The 19,038-nt window shown below is 42.7% G+C and overlaps 1 protein-coding gene across 1 annotated transcript in view; it reads right to left on the bottom strand.

The window, feature by feature from the left end:
* The window catches only part of cers6 (ceramide synthase 6), a 284,277-nt gene that overhangs the window by 96,445 nt on the left and 168,794 nt on the right, over nucleotides 1-19,038 (bottom strand). Inside the window, exon 5 of the mRNA XM_069935319.1 lies at nucleotides 2,998-3,048. Coding sequence (XP_069791420.1) covers nucleotides 2,998-3,048 — 51 coding nt within the window. The remainder of the gene's footprint in view (nucleotides 1-2,997; nucleotides 3,049-19,038) is intronic.

Below are 19,038 nucleotides of genomic sequence, written 5' to 3' on the forward strand. Positions count from 1 at the left end.
AGGCTATAGATACTGTCTGTATGGACTTTGATAAGGTTCCACATGGGAGGTTAGTCAGAAAGTTTCAGTCGCTCGTTGTTCATAGCAAGGTAGTAAACTGGAATCAACATTAGTTTTACGAGAGAAGCTGGAAAATGGTAGTGTATGATTGTCTCTCACACTGGAGGCCTGTGACCTGTGGTGTCTCGCAGGGATCAGTGCTGGATCCATGTTGTTTGCATCTATATCAATGATCTTGATAACATGGTAAATTGGATCAGCAGGTCTTCAGATGATACAAAGATTGGAGGTGAATTCTACAATGAGGAAGGCTTTCAAAGCTGAGATCTGGATCAGCTGGTAACATGGGCTGCAACATGGAGGATGGAATTTAATGCAGACAAGTGTGAAGTTTTGCATTTTGGAAGGACAAACCAAGGTAAGATGTACATGATAATGGGAAGAGCACTGAGGAGTGCTGTAGGACAGAGGGATCTGGAAAGACAGCTACATAATTCCTGAAAGTGGCATCACAGGTAGATGGGGTTGTAAAAAGAGCTTTTGGCATACTGGCCTTCATCAGTCAAAGTATTGAATATAGGAGTTGGGATATCATGCTAAAGTTGTTTTAAGATATTGGTGAGGCAAAATTTGGGTATTGCAGGGAGTTTTGGTCACCTAACAGGCAAGGACTTTATTCCCCGGAGCATAAAAGAATGAGAGGAGATTTGATAGAGGTATACAAAATTATGAGGGGTATAGGTGTAGAGCTCGTCGAAAGAACCAAAGACTTGTTGATCCAAACCAAGGCTTTTATTAGCAAAAGACCGGAGCTCTTCACAGGTGGCCGACCAGTCCGGAATGATCCGACCTGGCTAGGGACACAACCCTTTAAGGCCCAAACAATAGGTGTGGCTTAGCTCTCAGCCAATCGCTGTAAGCACAGTCTAGATACAGTAACTATATACATTATGTACATTGGTGATAGATCTGTACTATCACAATAGGTAAATACAAGTAGGCTTTTTCCACTGAGGTTAGTTGAGATATCAACCAGAGGAAGTGGGTTAAGGGTGAAAGGGGAAAAATTTAAGGGGAATTCCTTCACAGAGAGTAGTAGGAGTATGGAATGAGTTGCTAGATGAAATAGTGCATGTGGGCTCAATTGTAATATTTAAGAAAAAATTGCATGGGTACATGGATGGGTAAGGTATGGAGGGCTATGGACTGAGTACAGATCAGTGGGACTAGGCAGAAAAGTAGTTTGGTGCACATTTGAAGGGACAAAGGGCCTCTTCCTCTTTTGTAATGTTCTATAATGCTATGGCTCTATCCTATGATCATTAACCACGGTGAAACATAAAAGTTTGCAGACACTGTAATTGTAGTAAAAATGCCCCAAAAATGCTGGAGGAACTCAGCTGGTCTTTTCAGCATCCATAAAAAGCAAAGATATATTGCTGACGCTTCAGGCCTGGAGCCCTTCTTCAAGGAATAATCTGAATGAGCCAGAAGCAGGAAATCTCAGAAACTCACAGAATTCAGACAATGCTAGCTGGGGAAGGAATCCAGACTAACAAATGGTATTAATTGGATATGATCAGGTGCAAAGTAAGAATTTGCCATGTTTGTGCAAATGGACACATTGAAGGGAGAGTCAGAGCTGAAGGAAAGCGATGGGAGAGAAGGGTGTTTGGGGGGGGGTGGTGGTTTAATGAAAGCCAGAGGTCGATATCAATGCCATCCAGTTGGGAGGTGCCCAGTTGGAAGATGAGGTGTTGATCCTCCATTTTGCAGGTGGACTCAATCTGGGACCATGAGACCATGTTAACGATATGCACTATTACAACCAAGAAGAGAGCTGCTGTGATAAAAGAGCCTTGCTCGACCTCTGTTGGCTCAGGGTTTGTGTCTGTGGTGGATCCACTGGTTAGTTTTGAGAGTGACCAAAATCGACAAAGGTACCCCTCTCCATTAATAGACTCAAAGGTGTTTGTGAATTTTAAATAAAGGCCTCATGCTTCTCCTTACATTTTGCTTTGGATTTTTCATATGGTTAAAATAATGTTTGTTGTGCCTTTTCATGGACATACTCTAGGTTGCGACTCTGGAGAGAAAACGGCAGTAGGAGGAATTGGTTATGAAAGATTTTTGATATGATCTTTCCTAAGTAGTCAGCATGCAAAGGAGATGTACTTCATGGGGCACCCTTCACAGTTACTGTCACCAGATTTGTCTCCTATCTTCAAGATGATATGACCTGTCTGAGAATCCCTGTCTTGTTCCCTGATGAGGTAACTAAGTCACAAATTGATGCCAGAAGTACATCTCCTTGCATGTTGGTACAACAGCAGGGACTCCCTCTGTTTTGGTTGTGTGTAATTTTTTTTTCTGCTGGATAGTCTTCTCAGCTTCTTGCCAGGCTTGGGTAGCCCTGAGATTGTACCACATTGGGTGCTGCCAATTGGTGTCAAGGATACTCGCATCAAAGATTCAGGTGTTACTGGAGAGATCTTACATCTGCCTCTCTATCTATGGTTGGCTCCCCTCCAACACTTGGCTCTTAGCTGGCTGGGGCCTTGAGTTTTTACCTCATGGATGGTCTTGACAGTGTTGAATGATCCACATGTCATGGTCATCAGCTTGTCGCTAGATGTCCTGAACCCTTTCCACATGATTTTTGTTGATACCTCAGCCTTCAGTTGCTTGTCAATCTGTTTGTTAGCAGTATAGTGCAACACCTCACTGATATATGGCACGTTTAATGCTAACAACAGAGCAGAATTTCTAAGCATTGCTGTTACATTTAAATAAAATCAGAATAGCCTGGACATAATGCAGAACACTTGTGGGAAAACCTTATTAATGACACCACTATATCCCAACAAGCCAATAAAGAGAAAGATGTGCATTGAAATTCAATTGATGCACCACCTCACACAATAAATACAAAATATTGCAGGTGCTGAAAATTTGACCTAAAGTTGGAAGATGCTGCAAATAGTTGAGAGACATTACCTGGTAGGGATAGTTGTACCAACATTGTCTTGTTTCCCAAAGCCAGGGAACCTGCACAAGAGACAGAACACATTTTGAGGAACAAATTCATCAAACGTTGAATGGAAATGTAATTATCTTTTGCTGACTAATCTCTAATTATATTATGGGCACATATTGACGTTTTAATTGTTGGGGAGGTGAGGAACTTCCTTTCCCCTCTTTTCCTTTCACAGCCTCTTTTTGCACCAGTCCTTTTTCCTACTTCTTGTCCTGCGGTATGCTGATTGAGAAAGTTATTTTAATTTCCCACTTACAAGGCCAATGAGTGTCTCCTTCCTGGTAACTATTAAAGATAATTAAATGTATCTTCTATGAATGTTCAAATACCAGCTCAATAGCTCAGAGAAACTGCTCAGACCATTTAAAGCAAAGCAAACTTCATTTATCCCTTTACCTTGTTTAAGCCTCATCCCCAAGGTCTCTCGAGAATCACTTGAAAATAATGCCTTTTATTCAAATTGTCTGATCTTGTGGTGATGCACATAATTGTAGCGGCGAACCAGCCTCACTTGTCACGCACGGTCAGCGGGGCAGCCACAGCAAAGATGGTTTCGCGGGTCCTTCTCTTCCGGTGCAGTCTGGAAGAGTGTGCGTGCGCTTGTGTCAATGTAATGTAAGTTCTGGAACGTGAGGGGTGGGCTGTGAACGGCCTTAAAGGCTGCAGCATGAACTTCAAAGTAAATCTGTTGTGCTAAACGAGCTCACAGTCTGTTGTCTCCGTCTTTTCGCTGCACTCGCGCACAAGACACTCCATGATCTATTCTTTTTTTTCACCATAACCCTTTTTATTGTTTTTTTTTTTAGCTACCATCCCATGGTGCCACATTTATTCCTTTAGCCTGTATGTAAGCAATTTGTGTGTTTCTCTTAACATCAGATTGCAAAGATGAGGTGTCTTCCTTCAAAACGAAATGTTTGTGTATCGCACTAGACCCCATCTGCTGGCTCAGATATGAACTGCCACATTTACCCAGATGCGTAACCCTGTCCAATGAATCACTTGAATTTAAGAGGTACAGTATAATGTTACGATACAATGCCTAAACCAGAAATGAACTTCATTCAGACATAACTGAGCTATTGAAATTCTGATAAAGGCTAATGATCAAACAAAAAGACCAATTAAATGGGAAATTAAGGAGAAAATGCTGGAAACTCAGTACTTTTTGGAAAAAGACACAATGAATATTTCAAGACCAGAATGCATCATTGGATGTGTTGGGTTGCAGTGCCTCAGACCTGAAAAGTTAATTGTCTCTCCTTCTACAGATGCAGTCTGACTGCTTAACATTTTCTAATATTTTCTGGGCTTTTTTCATTTCAAATTTCCAGTGTTTGTAGTTTTTTTTTTAAATTTTCATTTATTGGGACTAAAGTTGGCAATGACAGAAATGGCAGTGGATGGAACCACAAGCTTGGGAACAACAAATGTGTGAACCAGACCAGCAGCACAATGTAATCAGCTGGCCAGCGGTTTAGACCAGGGTGGGAGATTAATATTTTGAAGATGACTGAAACCCACTTTACACCTATGACTGTGTGGCACCATCTATAAATTTGCTGGCGATACCAGGGTGGTGTGATGTATAAAGGAAGGGGATGAGTCACCATACAGGATGGAGATTGAAAATTTTGCTGAATGGGTGAACCAACAACTACCTCACACTCAATGTCCCCAAAACTAAGGAGATGATTGTTGACTTCAGAAAGAGAAACCCAAAGGTCTACAATCCAGTGATCAATAGGGGAATCAAAGGTAGAGGGTGAGCAAATTTAAGTTTTTGGGAGTCACTATCTCAGAAGATCTCTCTTGGATCAATGGCATTGTGAAGAAAGTACATCATTGCCTCTACTTCCTCTGGAGTTTGCAGAGGTTTGGTATGACACCAGAAACACTGGAAAATTTCTACAGAGGTGTGATGGAAAGTGTGCTGACTGGCTGCATCATGGTCTTGTATGGGGACACCAATGCCCATGAACGTAAAGCCCTCCAAAAGGTGATGGACACAGCCCAGGACATCACAGGCAAAACCGTCCCCACTATTGAGTACATCTACAGAGAACATTGCTGTCGGAGAGCGACAGCAATTATCAAAGACCCTCAACTCCCAGCACGCGCTCTGTTCTCACTGCTGCCATCATGAAGAGCTATAGGTGCCACAAGACTCACACCACCAGATTCAGGAACAGCTGCTACCCCTCCACCATCTAACTCCTCAATGACAAACTCAATCAGAGATTCATTTAAGGACTCTTACTTGTGCACGTCATTGATTTTCTTTTCTTTTTTATTCTCTCTGTATTGCACAGACAGTTTGCTTACATTCGTTATCTGTTTACATCTCTTTACTTGTTTACATGTTTACACTGTGTATAGGTTTTTGTATTGCACTATCAATTAGTGGTAATTCTGCTGTGCCCACAGGAAAAATAAACTTAGGGTTGTATGTGATGTTATGTATGTTTTCTGATAATCTGAAAACTGAAAAATGATTGTCCATTCTGAGAAACTGTACATAAATGCATTTTTTGGGCAGTAACTAGCCATCCCACCACAATGGGACTATTTGCTTTCCTCAAAGAAAAGTGCGCAGAGAAGAGGACTCTGGTATATTTGAATATACAAGAAAATCAGTTCACAGCAGTTAAGGGTTGTGTTAGTACAAGTCCAAAAATAAAGCAAGGCGCAACTGGCTCAGCAGAAGGTTCTGTCACATGTGCAAAGTGGATTGAATTCATTAGCACAGGACTATGCTGCAAGATGAAAGTATCTGCAAAGCTTTGAAGATCATGAGAAAGATGTCACAGAAATGAGGGACTGACGTCATCCAAATATAGTGCAGCCAGAGTGAGGCAACTTCAGCTAGAAATATTCATGGCAGTATTGAGATCTTGATAGAGAAACTCTGAGAAGATACTGTGAATTCAAAAGGGTTAATAGAAAAGAATGGACCAGTAGCTACAGATTAGAGTCATATAGCATGGAAGCAGGACATTGTCCCACTAAATTTGTGTTGACCATCAACAATCCATTTACACTATTTATAAAATAATCCCATTTTATAAATTCCCACCAACTTCCCCCAGATCTTATCACTCACCTACCCAACGGATATAATTTACAGTTGTCAATGAACCTACTGGCCCACATATCTTTGGGATATGGGTGGAAACTCATATGATACATCATAGCCTGTTATGCATATTGTGTGAGGAATGTCAAACTACAGGTATTGAAAGGTACCTGCTACTATCCTCATGGTCAGTGAGTCAACATAAACCAGGCAGGTAATAGGAAAGTTCAAAAAGTACATAAGGAGTTCAGCAGAAATGTCCTGATGACAAAAATGTACCAGACATTTCTTTTGTCAAATTATTCTGCTCAAAAACATTTCCTTTGCCATTGATCCGTGTTAAAACAACAAGAAGATTCAATATCTCCAGATAATGCAAATACACCAAGTTATGTGGCGAGTTAAACCGATGTAAAAGATGAAGAAACCCTCCATCCTTTTGTTTGAGTGATCCTATAGGTCAAATTATAACAAAGGATGGAAGGAAATGGAACAATATTGAACTCTAGTTATTGCAATTTACATTTATAAAGCCACAATATGGATGTTTTACAACTTCCTATTTGACCTCTTTTTGACGACTTCGAAATTTAATCATTGCTTTTAAGAGGTGCTATATCGTGTTACTTAGATGAAGTGAACCTTGGATAATGGGAATAGCTTTTTCTTTACGAATAGTGTAACCAATGCCTCCATTTCAAGTGATTACAAATACATTTAAAAGCTGGAAGACTAATTGCTGTGCTTTTAAACATTTCAGATCATTATCCATGATGTAATAGAATAATGTTTAAAGACAAGAGAAAATATTGTAGTGTTGTGATTTAGCATTGAAGGTGTCTCATGTTAAATGTTACCTTTATGACTGAGGCTTACAAAAACATGATGAAGCCAGTCTATAAATCTTTGCAATATCCACATGACAAAGTATATAAAGGAGTGCTTTCTCATCAGCTCCATCAGAGGTAAACCAGGTTATAAGGATAACACCATCAGCAACACCAACATGACATCTCCAACATTGTCCAATTTTAATTAGTTACACTTTATAATGAACGTGTAGCAGCATTATAGATAGATTACAACTCCCAGAAGTCTAGTGAACTGGCACAGGACATCACAACGTCCTGGCATAGTGTGCGTCGTTCAGTGTTTTAGAATAATACGGGCGTGACTCGAGTAAATGAGATTTGATTTACCTGCAACTGTGTCATTATTTTGCGTTCATCAGCCACCACTGTGTTTTCAGTGGCACAAAGGTAAATTAAATATTTGTTGGTGGAAAAATGTGTTGAAATCTAGTTAAAGGCTATCAAAATGATTCTCAGCTGAATCCTAATTTGATTTACAATTTTTTTTTTGCCATAGCTAGCTAAATTACATTATGTTACAATAGAACTAAACATTTTTTTTCGAATGTTCTGTCTCAAATTTTTTTTAAAAATCTGTTTTATTTGCAATGCCTTTAAAGTGCCAATGAACAAGACAGGGTTTGAATCCACGCCATCTGGAAGGAGCTTGCATGTTCTCCCCGTGTCTCCAGGGGCTCGGTTTCCTCCCACCATTCAAAATGAACCGGGTGTAGCAACTGTGTTGCAGTGCTAAATGAAGAACGAGATATAGTTGAGTCTAAGTTCAGTAAAAGTTGTCTACTCAAAATCATTTACTCAAACAGTAACATGCAGCTTTTGAAAGCTCCACCTGTTCCAAATAATGTCATTGCAGTGTGAGATCATGACGTCATTCAGAACCTCCTGAGATGGTTCAATTAGGCCTCTGGTGAGCCGCTACAGGCCGCCCCCTCCCCCCCAACCCCAGAAACAGCAATAGAAACCTCTGGTGCCATTACTGTCTACCGCTCTTGGGCAGTCATCCGTGCTTTTGCATCGGGGATCGTGGGAAGGGCCAATGAAGATCGAAATGAGCAGGCTTTAGTTGGTCAATCGTAAATGTCTCTGGATGCCACCCAATGTCCAGTACACAAATTGTATGATTGTTTCGTAACTCTCTGAAGGGGCCCTCATATGGCCTCTGTAAAGGTGGCTTGTGTGCACCTCTACGCCCAAACGCAAATTCACTGTCCCAGAGTTCCTTTGGGATGAAATGTGTCATTGTTCCATGCCTTGACGTGGAAAATGGAGCCCATTTTCGAAGCCGCTCCCACAGTCTGCCTAAGACTTCAGTTGGTGGCAACTCCTGTCCATGTGCTAAGGGGATGAACTCCCTATGTACAGTGAGCAGGGCTCCATAAACTAACTTGGCAGATGAGGAGTTGAGATCCTCCTTGGGTGTCGTTCTTAATCCCAGGAGGATCCAGGGCAGCTCATCCACCCAATCAAGTCTCTAGAGGCAGGCCATCACTGCAGCCTTCATATGCATATGGAGCTGCTCCACCAGGCCATTCAACTGCAGGTGATAGGCTGTCATATGGTGGAATTGTATTCCCAGCAGTCGTGACAAAATGTCCCAGAGTGCGGAGGAAAACTGTGGGTCTCTGTCAGAGGTGACGTGTGTGGGTAGGCTGAATCAAGACACCCAGGCAGAAATATAATCTCTGGCACATGAATCGGTCGATGAGTCCATCACAGGAACCACCTCCGACCACCTAGTGAATCTGTCAATGACCATTAACAAGTACCTAGACCCTCATGTCACCAGAAGTGGGCTGACAATGTCGACATGCATGTGGTCAAATCTGTGCTGCGTTGGCTGAAAAGGCTGAAGCGGCGCCTTCGCGTACCTTTGCTCTTTTGCATATTGGCCGCCCATGCACGTCTTTACCCAGTATGTGACTTGCTTTTTGATTCCATGCCATACAAACTTGTCAGCTATCAGGCGGACCGTCGCTCAAATGTAGGGGTGGGACAGTCTTTGAATGGCATTAAAAATGCAATGTCTCCATGCACCATGGACGGATAGGGTGAGGCTGACCTGTGGAAACATCGTACAGGAGAGTGGTACCTTGTGGGCCAAAGGCTACATCCTTGAGTTGCAGGCTCGTAACAGCAGTTCTATAAGCCGGGAGTTCATCGACCTGGCACTGAGCTTTAGCAAATACCATATAGTCTTCACCCAGAGAGTGGGCACGTACTGCTTGAATGAAGGAGTGAGACAGGGTATCAACCACCACATTACTCTTACCAGAGATATATTTAATCCTAATTGAAAACTCAGATACATAATATAAGTGGCATTGCTGGCGGATTGACCAGGGATTTGTGAAGGGGAATGTTAACGGATTGTGGTCAGTAAAAATGATGAAGTCCTTGTCTTCCAAAAAATAGCAGAAATGTCTGACCACTAGATACAGCACCAGCAGTTCCCTATCGAATGTGCTGTATTTCACTTCTGGAGGGTGGAGGTGCCTACTAAAAAATACTAGAGGCATCTACTAAAAAATGTTAGAGGCATCCATTGTCCATTGGTGTATTGTTCCAAGTCCCCGTCTACTACTGCATCAGATGTGTCTATCGTCAAGGCAGTTGGTGCATCCATTTGAGGATGGACCAGTGATGTTGCCTTCATTGGGGCACCTTTGGACTGCTGGAATGCTACCATCATCTCCTTTGTCCACTCGAGTTCTTTGGAATCGCTGGACTTGAGGTCGAAGAAGGATTTCATAATATGAGTTGCAGAGGGTAGAAAGCGACCATAGAAATTGACCATCCCCACAAATTCCAGGAGTCCTTTGATGGTATCGAGCCTCGTGAATTTGACGATGGCTTCCACCTTGCTAGGCAATGGAACGATACCCTGACTACTGATCTGTTGTCTCAATAACTCGACAGAGGACTGCCCGAATTTGCACTTGGCAGAGTTCATAGTTAGCCCGAATTCCTGTAGGTGGCGGCAGAGTAAACACCGATGCTGCAGGTGCTCTTTGTGGGAGTGGTTGGCGATAAGTATGTCATCCAAGTATATGAAAATGAAGTCCATGCCACACCCCACTGCACACTGTGTCCATTAGTTACTGGAACATTTGTGTAGCATTTTTGAGCCCAAAAGGAATTCTCAAAAATTTGAAAAAGCCAAATGGTGTTATGATGGTGGTCTTGGGCTCATTCTCTGGGTTTAAAGGTATTTGGTGGTACCCACGCACCAAGTCAATTTTAGAAAATATCCTGGCCCCATGAAGATTAGCTGTAAAGTCCTGTATATGGGGTACAGGGTAGTGGTCTGCAGTGGTAGCATGGTTGACATGCCTGTAATCCCGCTAGGTGTCCAACTTCCTGTGGCTTTGGGCATATGTAGTGAGGAAGCCCACGAGCTATCAGACCTGCATATGAATCCAAGTTCCTTCATTTTGTGGAACTTTTGTTTTGCAAGCCTCAACTTGTCAGGCAGCAGGTGTGAGGCTCGGGCATGTAGAGGAGATTCTTGGGTGAGGATATGGTGTGCAACACCATGTTTGGGTGTGGCAGTGGAGAACTTGAATTTGTTGTTCAAGAACTCCACAGCATCTAGGTATGGGGTGGGTAGTTTGGCTTTTCCAAGCCTTGGTGAACATTGTGATGTTCACCAACCAGTGCCCCTTTAAGTCCACCATGGGCTCTGAGGAAGTCGACACCCAGCAATGGCCGGGACACAGCTGCAAGAATGAACTTCCATGTGAACTTATTGGTGCTGAATTTCAGGGGTATAGTCCATCTGCCGTGCATAGAATCGAATCATTATTCATCGCAGTGAGTGCCGGACCTGTGCTCATGCTACAGGTATCAAAGCCCGAAGGAGGAAGGACACTATGTCGACTAGAAATTTGCACTGGGAAAGCTCATCCTAGACTTAGAGTAGGCTGTTACAGTGGCCAGCCGCCTTAGCCATTCCCTGGAAAAGTGCAAAGGGGTCGGAAATGGCAAGATCCAGACCCCAGCGTCGACAGTAAAAATACGAAGTGGTTGTCCCAGAGTCATACTTGCCCAAGAGAACGTGCACTCTCATTGCCGGTACCATGGAGCCTGGGCCTTTAGGTGTGATGCAGCACTAATTTCTGTGGGCCTTGCACTTTGTTGTTTCACATGCCACAGAATGTCTGCACGGGCGGAAACTGTTCAAAGTTATCAAAGTCCTCATCAGCCAACATGAGGTGAACGTCTTCTGGCATGTGCTCTAAAAACAACTGCTCAAAGAGTAAGCAAGGCCTATAGCCGTCTGCTGGTGCCAACAAGTTGTTTATTAACTTCGAAGGGGTCCGGTCTCCGAGGCCATCAAAATGGAGAAGACGTGCAGATCACTCGCACCATGAGAGACCCTAAATCAGAGAAGGAGGGCTTTTAGGGCTCCATACTTGCCGAGAACTGGTGGGTCCCGAAGGAAATCCACGACTCAACTGGCCAGGTCCTGGTTGAGGGCGCTTTCCACATGATAGTCCTTCTATCTTGCGAATGTGGAACTGCATCTCAGCCTGCTCCAACCAAACTTCAGGTTGGGTGGCTCAGAAGACAGGCAGTTTAAGTGAAACCACGGCATTTTCTATGTTGGGTCCAAAATCTGTTTGGGCCTGTTGGGGTCACCAATGTAGTAACTATGTCACAGTGTGAAATGAAGAATGGGAAAATGATCAGATGTAGCCAAGTCAAATTTCAGTAAAAGTCGTGACGTCACTCGGAACCTCCTGAGTCGATTTGATTAAGCCTCTGGTGAGCCACTACACAGAGGTGTAGGTTAACTGGGTGTAAATTGGGTGGCACGGACTCGTGGACTGAAATAGCCTGTTACCATGCTGTATGTCTAAATTTAAAGTTTAAATTTAAAATATTACTACAGATTAATTTTAACAACATTTTTCTCTATTTTTTTAATTGGTACAGAGAAATTTAGATGAGGTGAGTTCTCACATATGGCAGTACAAGGAAGTATGCACAACTAACATAACTAGATTAATAAGCTACTATGGCTAATTAACCATGGCTGTGATTCATCTGGTGATGGCAATAAAAACTCAAAACTATATCATCTCTCTCAGATCGACTTGACAGCATTACACATGAGATAGACTACCTTTATCAGCTGGCGTGAATTCTTGGGAGTTTCTTCCATACCATAATGGTTCTATGATCCTAGATCTGCAAGACATCAGGCTATTATTAATGATTGATAGGCAATCCTATTCACTAAAGATATAATGATGTATTAATCTGTTCCAATGAACTAGGACTTCTCCCCATATATAACCAGAACTCAAGATCTGAAAGATGGTGGTCCTCCCTGAACAAGAATCTCCACATTGTGGTGCAATTTAGATGGACTTAACTCCAGCACTGGGACTACAAAAATGTGGCAGCATTTACATTTTGGTTCTGCCAAACAGTGTATCAATATGTAATAATCAAGTGATGTTATTTGCTAAGGAGTTTGCAGAGGTTTGGTGTGACATGAGAAACCCTGGCAAATTTCTGCAGAGGTGTGGTGGAAAGTGTGCTGACCAGCTGCAGCACAGTCCGGTATGGGAACACCAATACTCCTGAGCCCTCCAAAAGGTAGTGATAACAGCCTCGGACATCACAGGCAAAATCCTCCCCACTATTGAGTGCATCTACAGAGAACACTGCTGTTGGAGAGCAGCAGCAATTATCAAAGACCGTCACCACCCAGCACAAGCTCTGTTCTCACTGATGCCATCAGGAAAGAGGTACAGGTGCCACAAGATTCACATCAGCAGGTTCAGGAACAGCTACTACCCCTCTACCATCAGACTCCTCAACAACAAACTCATCCAGGGACTAATTTAAGGACTTTACTTGTGCAGTTTATTGATTTTCTTTGTTTCCCCTGTATTACAGCGTCAGTTTCTTTGCATTCATTATCTGTTCAGTTCTTTTGATTGTTTACATGTTCAAGCTGTGTGCAGTTAATGTTTTCACTTCCAATTAGTGGTAATTCTGCCACACCCGCAGGAAAAAGGAATCTCAGGTTTGTATGTGATGTCATGTATGTACTCTGACAATAAATCTGAAATCAGAATCTTATTTAGTTCAATTTGTATCACGTATCTTTCTAAACTTTGAATCTAGACTAAAATATCCCAAGAGGCAACAGCCTCAACTCAGGAATTAATTGAGAAGATCGATGCTGCATTTTTCCAAGGCAAGTTTACAGTTACTAAGATACGAGGATCAAAACTGCAGGGACTAATTCAATAATCACCATCGATAAGGATCTGTGCAATTGAAATGAATTTTTTCCTCATTTTAAAGAGGGTGGCAGGAAGAATGACCAAGATTAGAGTGATTAATAATATTAAAGGTGGAGGTTCGGATTGAATTGATAAATGGGGATTCTGGTCAATTTAGAGTTTGGCTTTGGTTCAGACATATTGTCTGAGCCAAGGTGGATGTGAACTGAAGCCATTTGGGCTCCACTTGTGGAACAAGATAGGAGATAGCTCAAACATTTACACCTGTTTAGAGAGGAGTAAAACATGAAAGTCTGCAGACACTGTGATTGAAGTGAAAACATAATGCTGGAGAAACTCAGCAGGTCAAATAGAGTTCTGTATATAGTAAGGATAGATACATAACCTGTGCAGTGAACTGGAATTCACTGTCTATGTATTGTTCTGATGGCTGTCTCCACCCTCACCTACCCCAATATAAACCCTGGTTTTCCCGCCTTACTTCAGATTCACCTGAGGACTATTGTGCCTACCGGCCATTGATTGTAAGCTATTAAAAGCCTGTTTGTACTCCTCCCTTGACTCTGAGTGTGTTCAGTCACGTACAACCTGTGCTTTAGGTATCTTTGTCTTTGCTCTATGAAGTACACTGTTTGACCTGCGGAGTTTCTCCAGCATTGTGTTTTTATTTTAAACCTGTCGACCGCTCTATGAATATCACCGTACAGTGATCCTATCTCTGCAGCATGTTATGTTATGCAGCATTACATTTAGACCCTCATGGTTTCTCTGAGCCCTAACCGACATTTCCATGCCCTGACTATTAGGGTGGTCATCACCTTCCCATCCTCTCAACTCCACAGACATCTATCCATCACCAATCCACATTTCCCCTTCGCAATTCTCCACTTCCTGCCTGTAGCCTGATACTGCAAGCTTTGTAAACAACCTGCCAGCAAGCCTTTGAACGTAGTTAGCTGCAGCTTGAAAGCGAGAGTGTAGATCATAAATGCTGTTAAAATTGGCAGGGTGCCCAGGAACCCATATTCCCTGCTGCACTGACTTATGCAGCCTGTCTACCTCCCAATAAAAAGTATAGTTTAAGTTAGCGTTCAGGTTGCTCCTTCTGAGGGAGAACGGAATGACCTCTAAAAAAAATCACTGTTGATCTGTTCTCACCAATTTTCTGCCAAATTGATACATTAAACACTGTCACAAGAAGTTATCCATCAAGAGACAGGTCTGAAGCCAGATGCTCAGTGAGTCAATTCACGTTTTGCCTGAAAGGCTTCAGACAGGCTGCTTGGAGTTTAATATAATGAAAACTTTACAGAACACAACATGCTACATACGGAAAAGAGAAGGAAAGAAAACTCTTCCAAAATTGATTCATAAAATTTGCATATTAGATACTGTAACTACAATTTATACAATACCCAAGGATCCTCTTTCATTCTAATGTGCAATTATCTAAAATAGAGGTATATCCATGACTTTATTTGGTCATAGTTCTGAAACGTCCAAATTATCAAGTTCAGCAACCACATGTAATATATCCTCACTCTATTCTTCTTCTAGGATAGTTCCTCATGATCAAGGATGACTTAATGACACTTCAGTTCTGTAGGTCCTCAGGTAACTGATGAAGCCACTGTGGGAACCTGGAGATTTGAGCACAGATGAGGCAGCGGGTACTCAACAGGTGACTGAACAAGTTTTTGGAGGTCGCAAATCCTTCCACCACATTAGCCCCTTTTCCACTGGCACATTTGCCGAGGAACTGATGGGGAATTAACTGGGACAGGGTCCAGTGGAAAAAGAAAACAGTCTGCACGCTGGCGTCAAATGGCATTATTTCACGCTGGGGGATTTCCGGCCTTTACCCCTACTCATGTCCCCTGCGTCAGTGCGCCGATTAAACCAGTGGAAAAAGGACAGCAGAGAGATACCAGTTTCCAGTTGAAGGTAGAACACACTGGGGATGAGTGTGCTCAGTGGGAAAAAGCAGTCAGTGGCCCAGTGGAAACAGCACAAACGGCTTCCTAACCTGGGACACTGCACAGCCAATTAATTGGAATGCCAGTGGAAAAGGGGCTTGGCTGGGGTTCTGTGCTCTTCCAATGTAAAGATACAATGCCTTCCCAAATGTTAATTTTCCACAAATTTTAAATATTTAAGTTTAATTTTTTTTAAAATGTAGGCCTACAGCACGATGACAAGCCCTTTTGGCCCACGAGCCTGTGCTGCTCAGTTACACCCAATTGACCTATAACCGTGGTAGGTTCTTGAAGGGTGGGAGGAAACTGGAGTACCCGGAGGAAACACACGCAGAGACGAGGAGAATGTATAAACCCCTTACAGACAGTGCCGGATTCGAACCTGTGATACAGGTGCTGGAATGGTGTGGCATTAAAATCCATTCCTTTTGCCCAGCAATGTTGTGCATTAACAAGATTCAGAACAGAAAATCTGTTTTGGAGATATGGTGTCAGGTACGCAAATGACATGGCTTGTATTAAAACTGACTGCGTGTAATGAGGGCCTCAATGCTGAAAATGCCTTGGAGAGGAGGCATCCTTCCATAAAATGAAAATTGCACATCTTGCCAAAAGAGTAGTGAAGGAAAGAGTACAACTCTTAACTGAAGATAAAAAGAACTCAATTCTTTTCTGTTGTATCAATGAGAGCAACCATAAGATTCAGCACTCATTTTACATTCAGAATCAAAGAGAGGGTGCGGAAAATCTCTCCCCAGTATTTTTCCAGACTAGGACTAATCCAGAATATATGAATTAAAGAAGCTTCTCCTCTCTTATACCTATCTCAACTCGAACTTGTATCGGGATACAAGTTTACATTCAGAATCAAAGAGAGGGTGTGGAAAATCTCTCCCCAGTATTTTTCCAGACTAGGACTAATCCAGAATATATGAATTAAAGAAGCTTCTCCTCTCTTATACCTATCTCAACTCGAACTTGTATCAGGATACAAGTTTACATTCAGAATCAAAGAGAGGGTGTGGAAAATCTCTCCCCAGTATTTTTCCAGACTAGGACTAATCCAGAATATATGAATTAAAGAAGCTTCTCCTCTCTTATACCTATCTCAACTCGAACTTGTATCAGGATAAAAGCAAGATAATTTAGCTTTAGACATGTGTGCTCTATGTACCACTTTGAATTGCAATAAACAATGCTGAGCACATAACAGAGCTTTTAACCATCTTAAAAATAACATCCCACTCTTCATCTGATGTAGCCAAGTTTAAGTCCCATTCCCAGGCATTTTTAATTTTTATGAAGCCTGTTTGAAATGTAATAACTTCTCATAATTGATACATATTAAACCTTTACGAAAGGGCTGAAAATTAAAAAGAACTCATCAATAAAATTTGTTTCAGACACTTTAGGTAAAGCAGAAATTAGAGACTGTAAAAAATGCCGGATTTGCAAATATCTGACAGCTAATTAGAATTCCGCACTGTCTGTAAGGAATTTGTACATTCTCCCCATTTCTGCGTGGGCTTTCACCGGGAGCTCTGGTTTCCTCCCACCCTTCAAAACATACCGAGGATTGTAGGTCAGTTGGGTGTGATTGGGCAGCACAGGGCTCGTGAGTCAAAAGGGCCCGTCACCGAGCTGTATGTCTAAAATTTTTAAAAATGAAAAAACCATATTCCACCTGCGCAGCCTAAAACACATCCGTCCTTCTGGGATCACCTCTAGTTAGAATTTGACATCTGCACTGCCCTTTTCTCATTCCCACTCTCTCCATCTCATGGACCCAAAATTTCCTGTCCTATCTGGTTAGATGATTTGTCTTCTGGCCTTCTCATAAATGTTGCTTTGTTTTCTTTTCTTCCCTGTTCAATTCTTCTTTAAACTGCTGTTAATAACTACAGAAGTTGCATATTTGTAAGAAGTAACATCAAAGTCCAATTCAAAAATGCTTCAGAATTATGAAAAGTTTGCGACAAAATGAGAACTCTTCAGGAATGTCAAAAATAATTTCACCTTTATTTCACTCAACTGAATTTTCTTGGGATAATTAGAAAGAAAGACCATGTACTGTATTCAATTATGGGTTGACTTGCCTGCATGGCATTGGCATGCAAATCAAAGCTTTTCACTGAATCTTGGGACACATGATGATAAACAATGCAATTGTTATAAATGTTATAGATCAAAGGCCAAAATTCAGATTTTAGATTCAGATTTCAGATCTATTCAACATAAGGACATTTTGTTAAAGAAGAATTGAATGAGTAACAGACTGTTCACCTCCTGTCGTGAACTGGGATTCACTGGTAGTGTGTTGTGCTGATGTCTGGCCCCAGCACCTGGCTTCTCCCCCATCTGCTCACTTATAACCCTGGTTTCCCGCCTAAACCCAGAACCCTTCTGAAGACTACTGTGAAACCCTACCCTCGGTTATAAGCTAATAAAAGCGTTTGTTCTCCTGCCAGATGTTTATTCATGCTACAATTTTATTAGCTTATTCCCAAACAATGGAAGTGCTATTCAATCCTGGTTTGGTGCTGATAGACCCTCTGACTCCCGATGCGTTTGAGGAGTTTACGTACTGGCTAGACTGCCTCCAGGCCTACCTGAATGCGACCAGAGACGTCTTCCACATCGATGAACTCAGGAGGTCCGCACTTGTTTCGAGGGTAGGAACGAAAGGGTATGCAGTCATCAGGGTCTGCTCTTCATATGATGCTGCCATTGAGACTTTGAAGGCTTGGTACCTGAAGTCACAAATTAGATCCTAGCGAGGCACCGACTGCTCTACAGCGCCAATGGCCAGGAGAGACCATTGATGACTACCTGCTGGATCTGTGGACGCTTGCCAAAAAATGCAGGTATGAAGCGGCTATGGGCCACGTTCATGAGGAAGAACAGATCCAGGACACACTAGTTGCGGGGGTCTGCTTGAAGTACATGAGGCAGCGACTATGTGAGTTGGGTAAGAAGGACCTGGCTAGCCATGTTGAACTGGCCAAATCATTGCAACAGGCCAAGCTTGAGAATGACAACCTCGAAGCTCGCTCACCCAGGTGACCCCTTCCGAGGACCGGCTGGTCCCACTACCCCTGCCCTAACAGCTGCAGCTTCCCATGCTAGGGAGTGCTTTTTCTGGAGCAAGAGCCGGCATGCTCGATTTCAATACCCGGCTAAAGACTCAGTGGCAAGAAAGGATATTGGGCGAGGGTTTGCCATGCGAGGGGAAGCCTGGGCAAGTCCACAGCCTGCCCTGTTCCCCGATCTGATTCCAGTCCCATGCTGACTGCCTCCAATTCACCTGAACAGACTTGTTACGCTACACAGTGATGCAGGGTGGCAGTGAGGAAATGGCACAAAAATGCTCGGCAGCCATCTTGCCATGACCCAAATTCAAACTCGGTGCCATCATCATCACAGGAGGAAGGAGGGAGACCATCTTGTCGTGCCACGAGGTCGATGGCATCTTACCTACACAGGGCAACCCAGGACAGTGGGGGCTATTCGAGTGAGGAGTATGGAGTCTCTGGGGACCTAGTCTCCATGGTCCTAGATCAGGACAGACCTCACCAGCTCAGCAATTCTTATAGTGACTGTGAAGGTAAGCGGACATTCCACTAAATGCCTGATCGTCACAGGCTCTACTGAAAGCTTCATTGACTCATGGACTGTGCAAGAGTACAACTTAAAGATGTATCCTTCCAATTATCGCATATTCCTTGCATCTTATTTGCATTCTACGCATATTCAAAAACATTGTTGCTTGAAGGGGGCGGAATTCTGTAAATTTTACCTGTACAAGTACACGATCCTT

The sequence above is a fragment of the Narcine bancroftii genome, chromosome 4 (assembly GCF_036971445.1).
Source record: "Narcine bancroftii isolate sNarBan1 chromosome 4, sNarBan1.hap1, whole genome shotgun sequence".
In the NCBI taxonomy this organism is placed as follows: Eukaryota; Metazoa; Chordata; class Chondrichthyes; order Torpediniformes; family Narcinidae; genus Narcine; species Narcine bancroftii.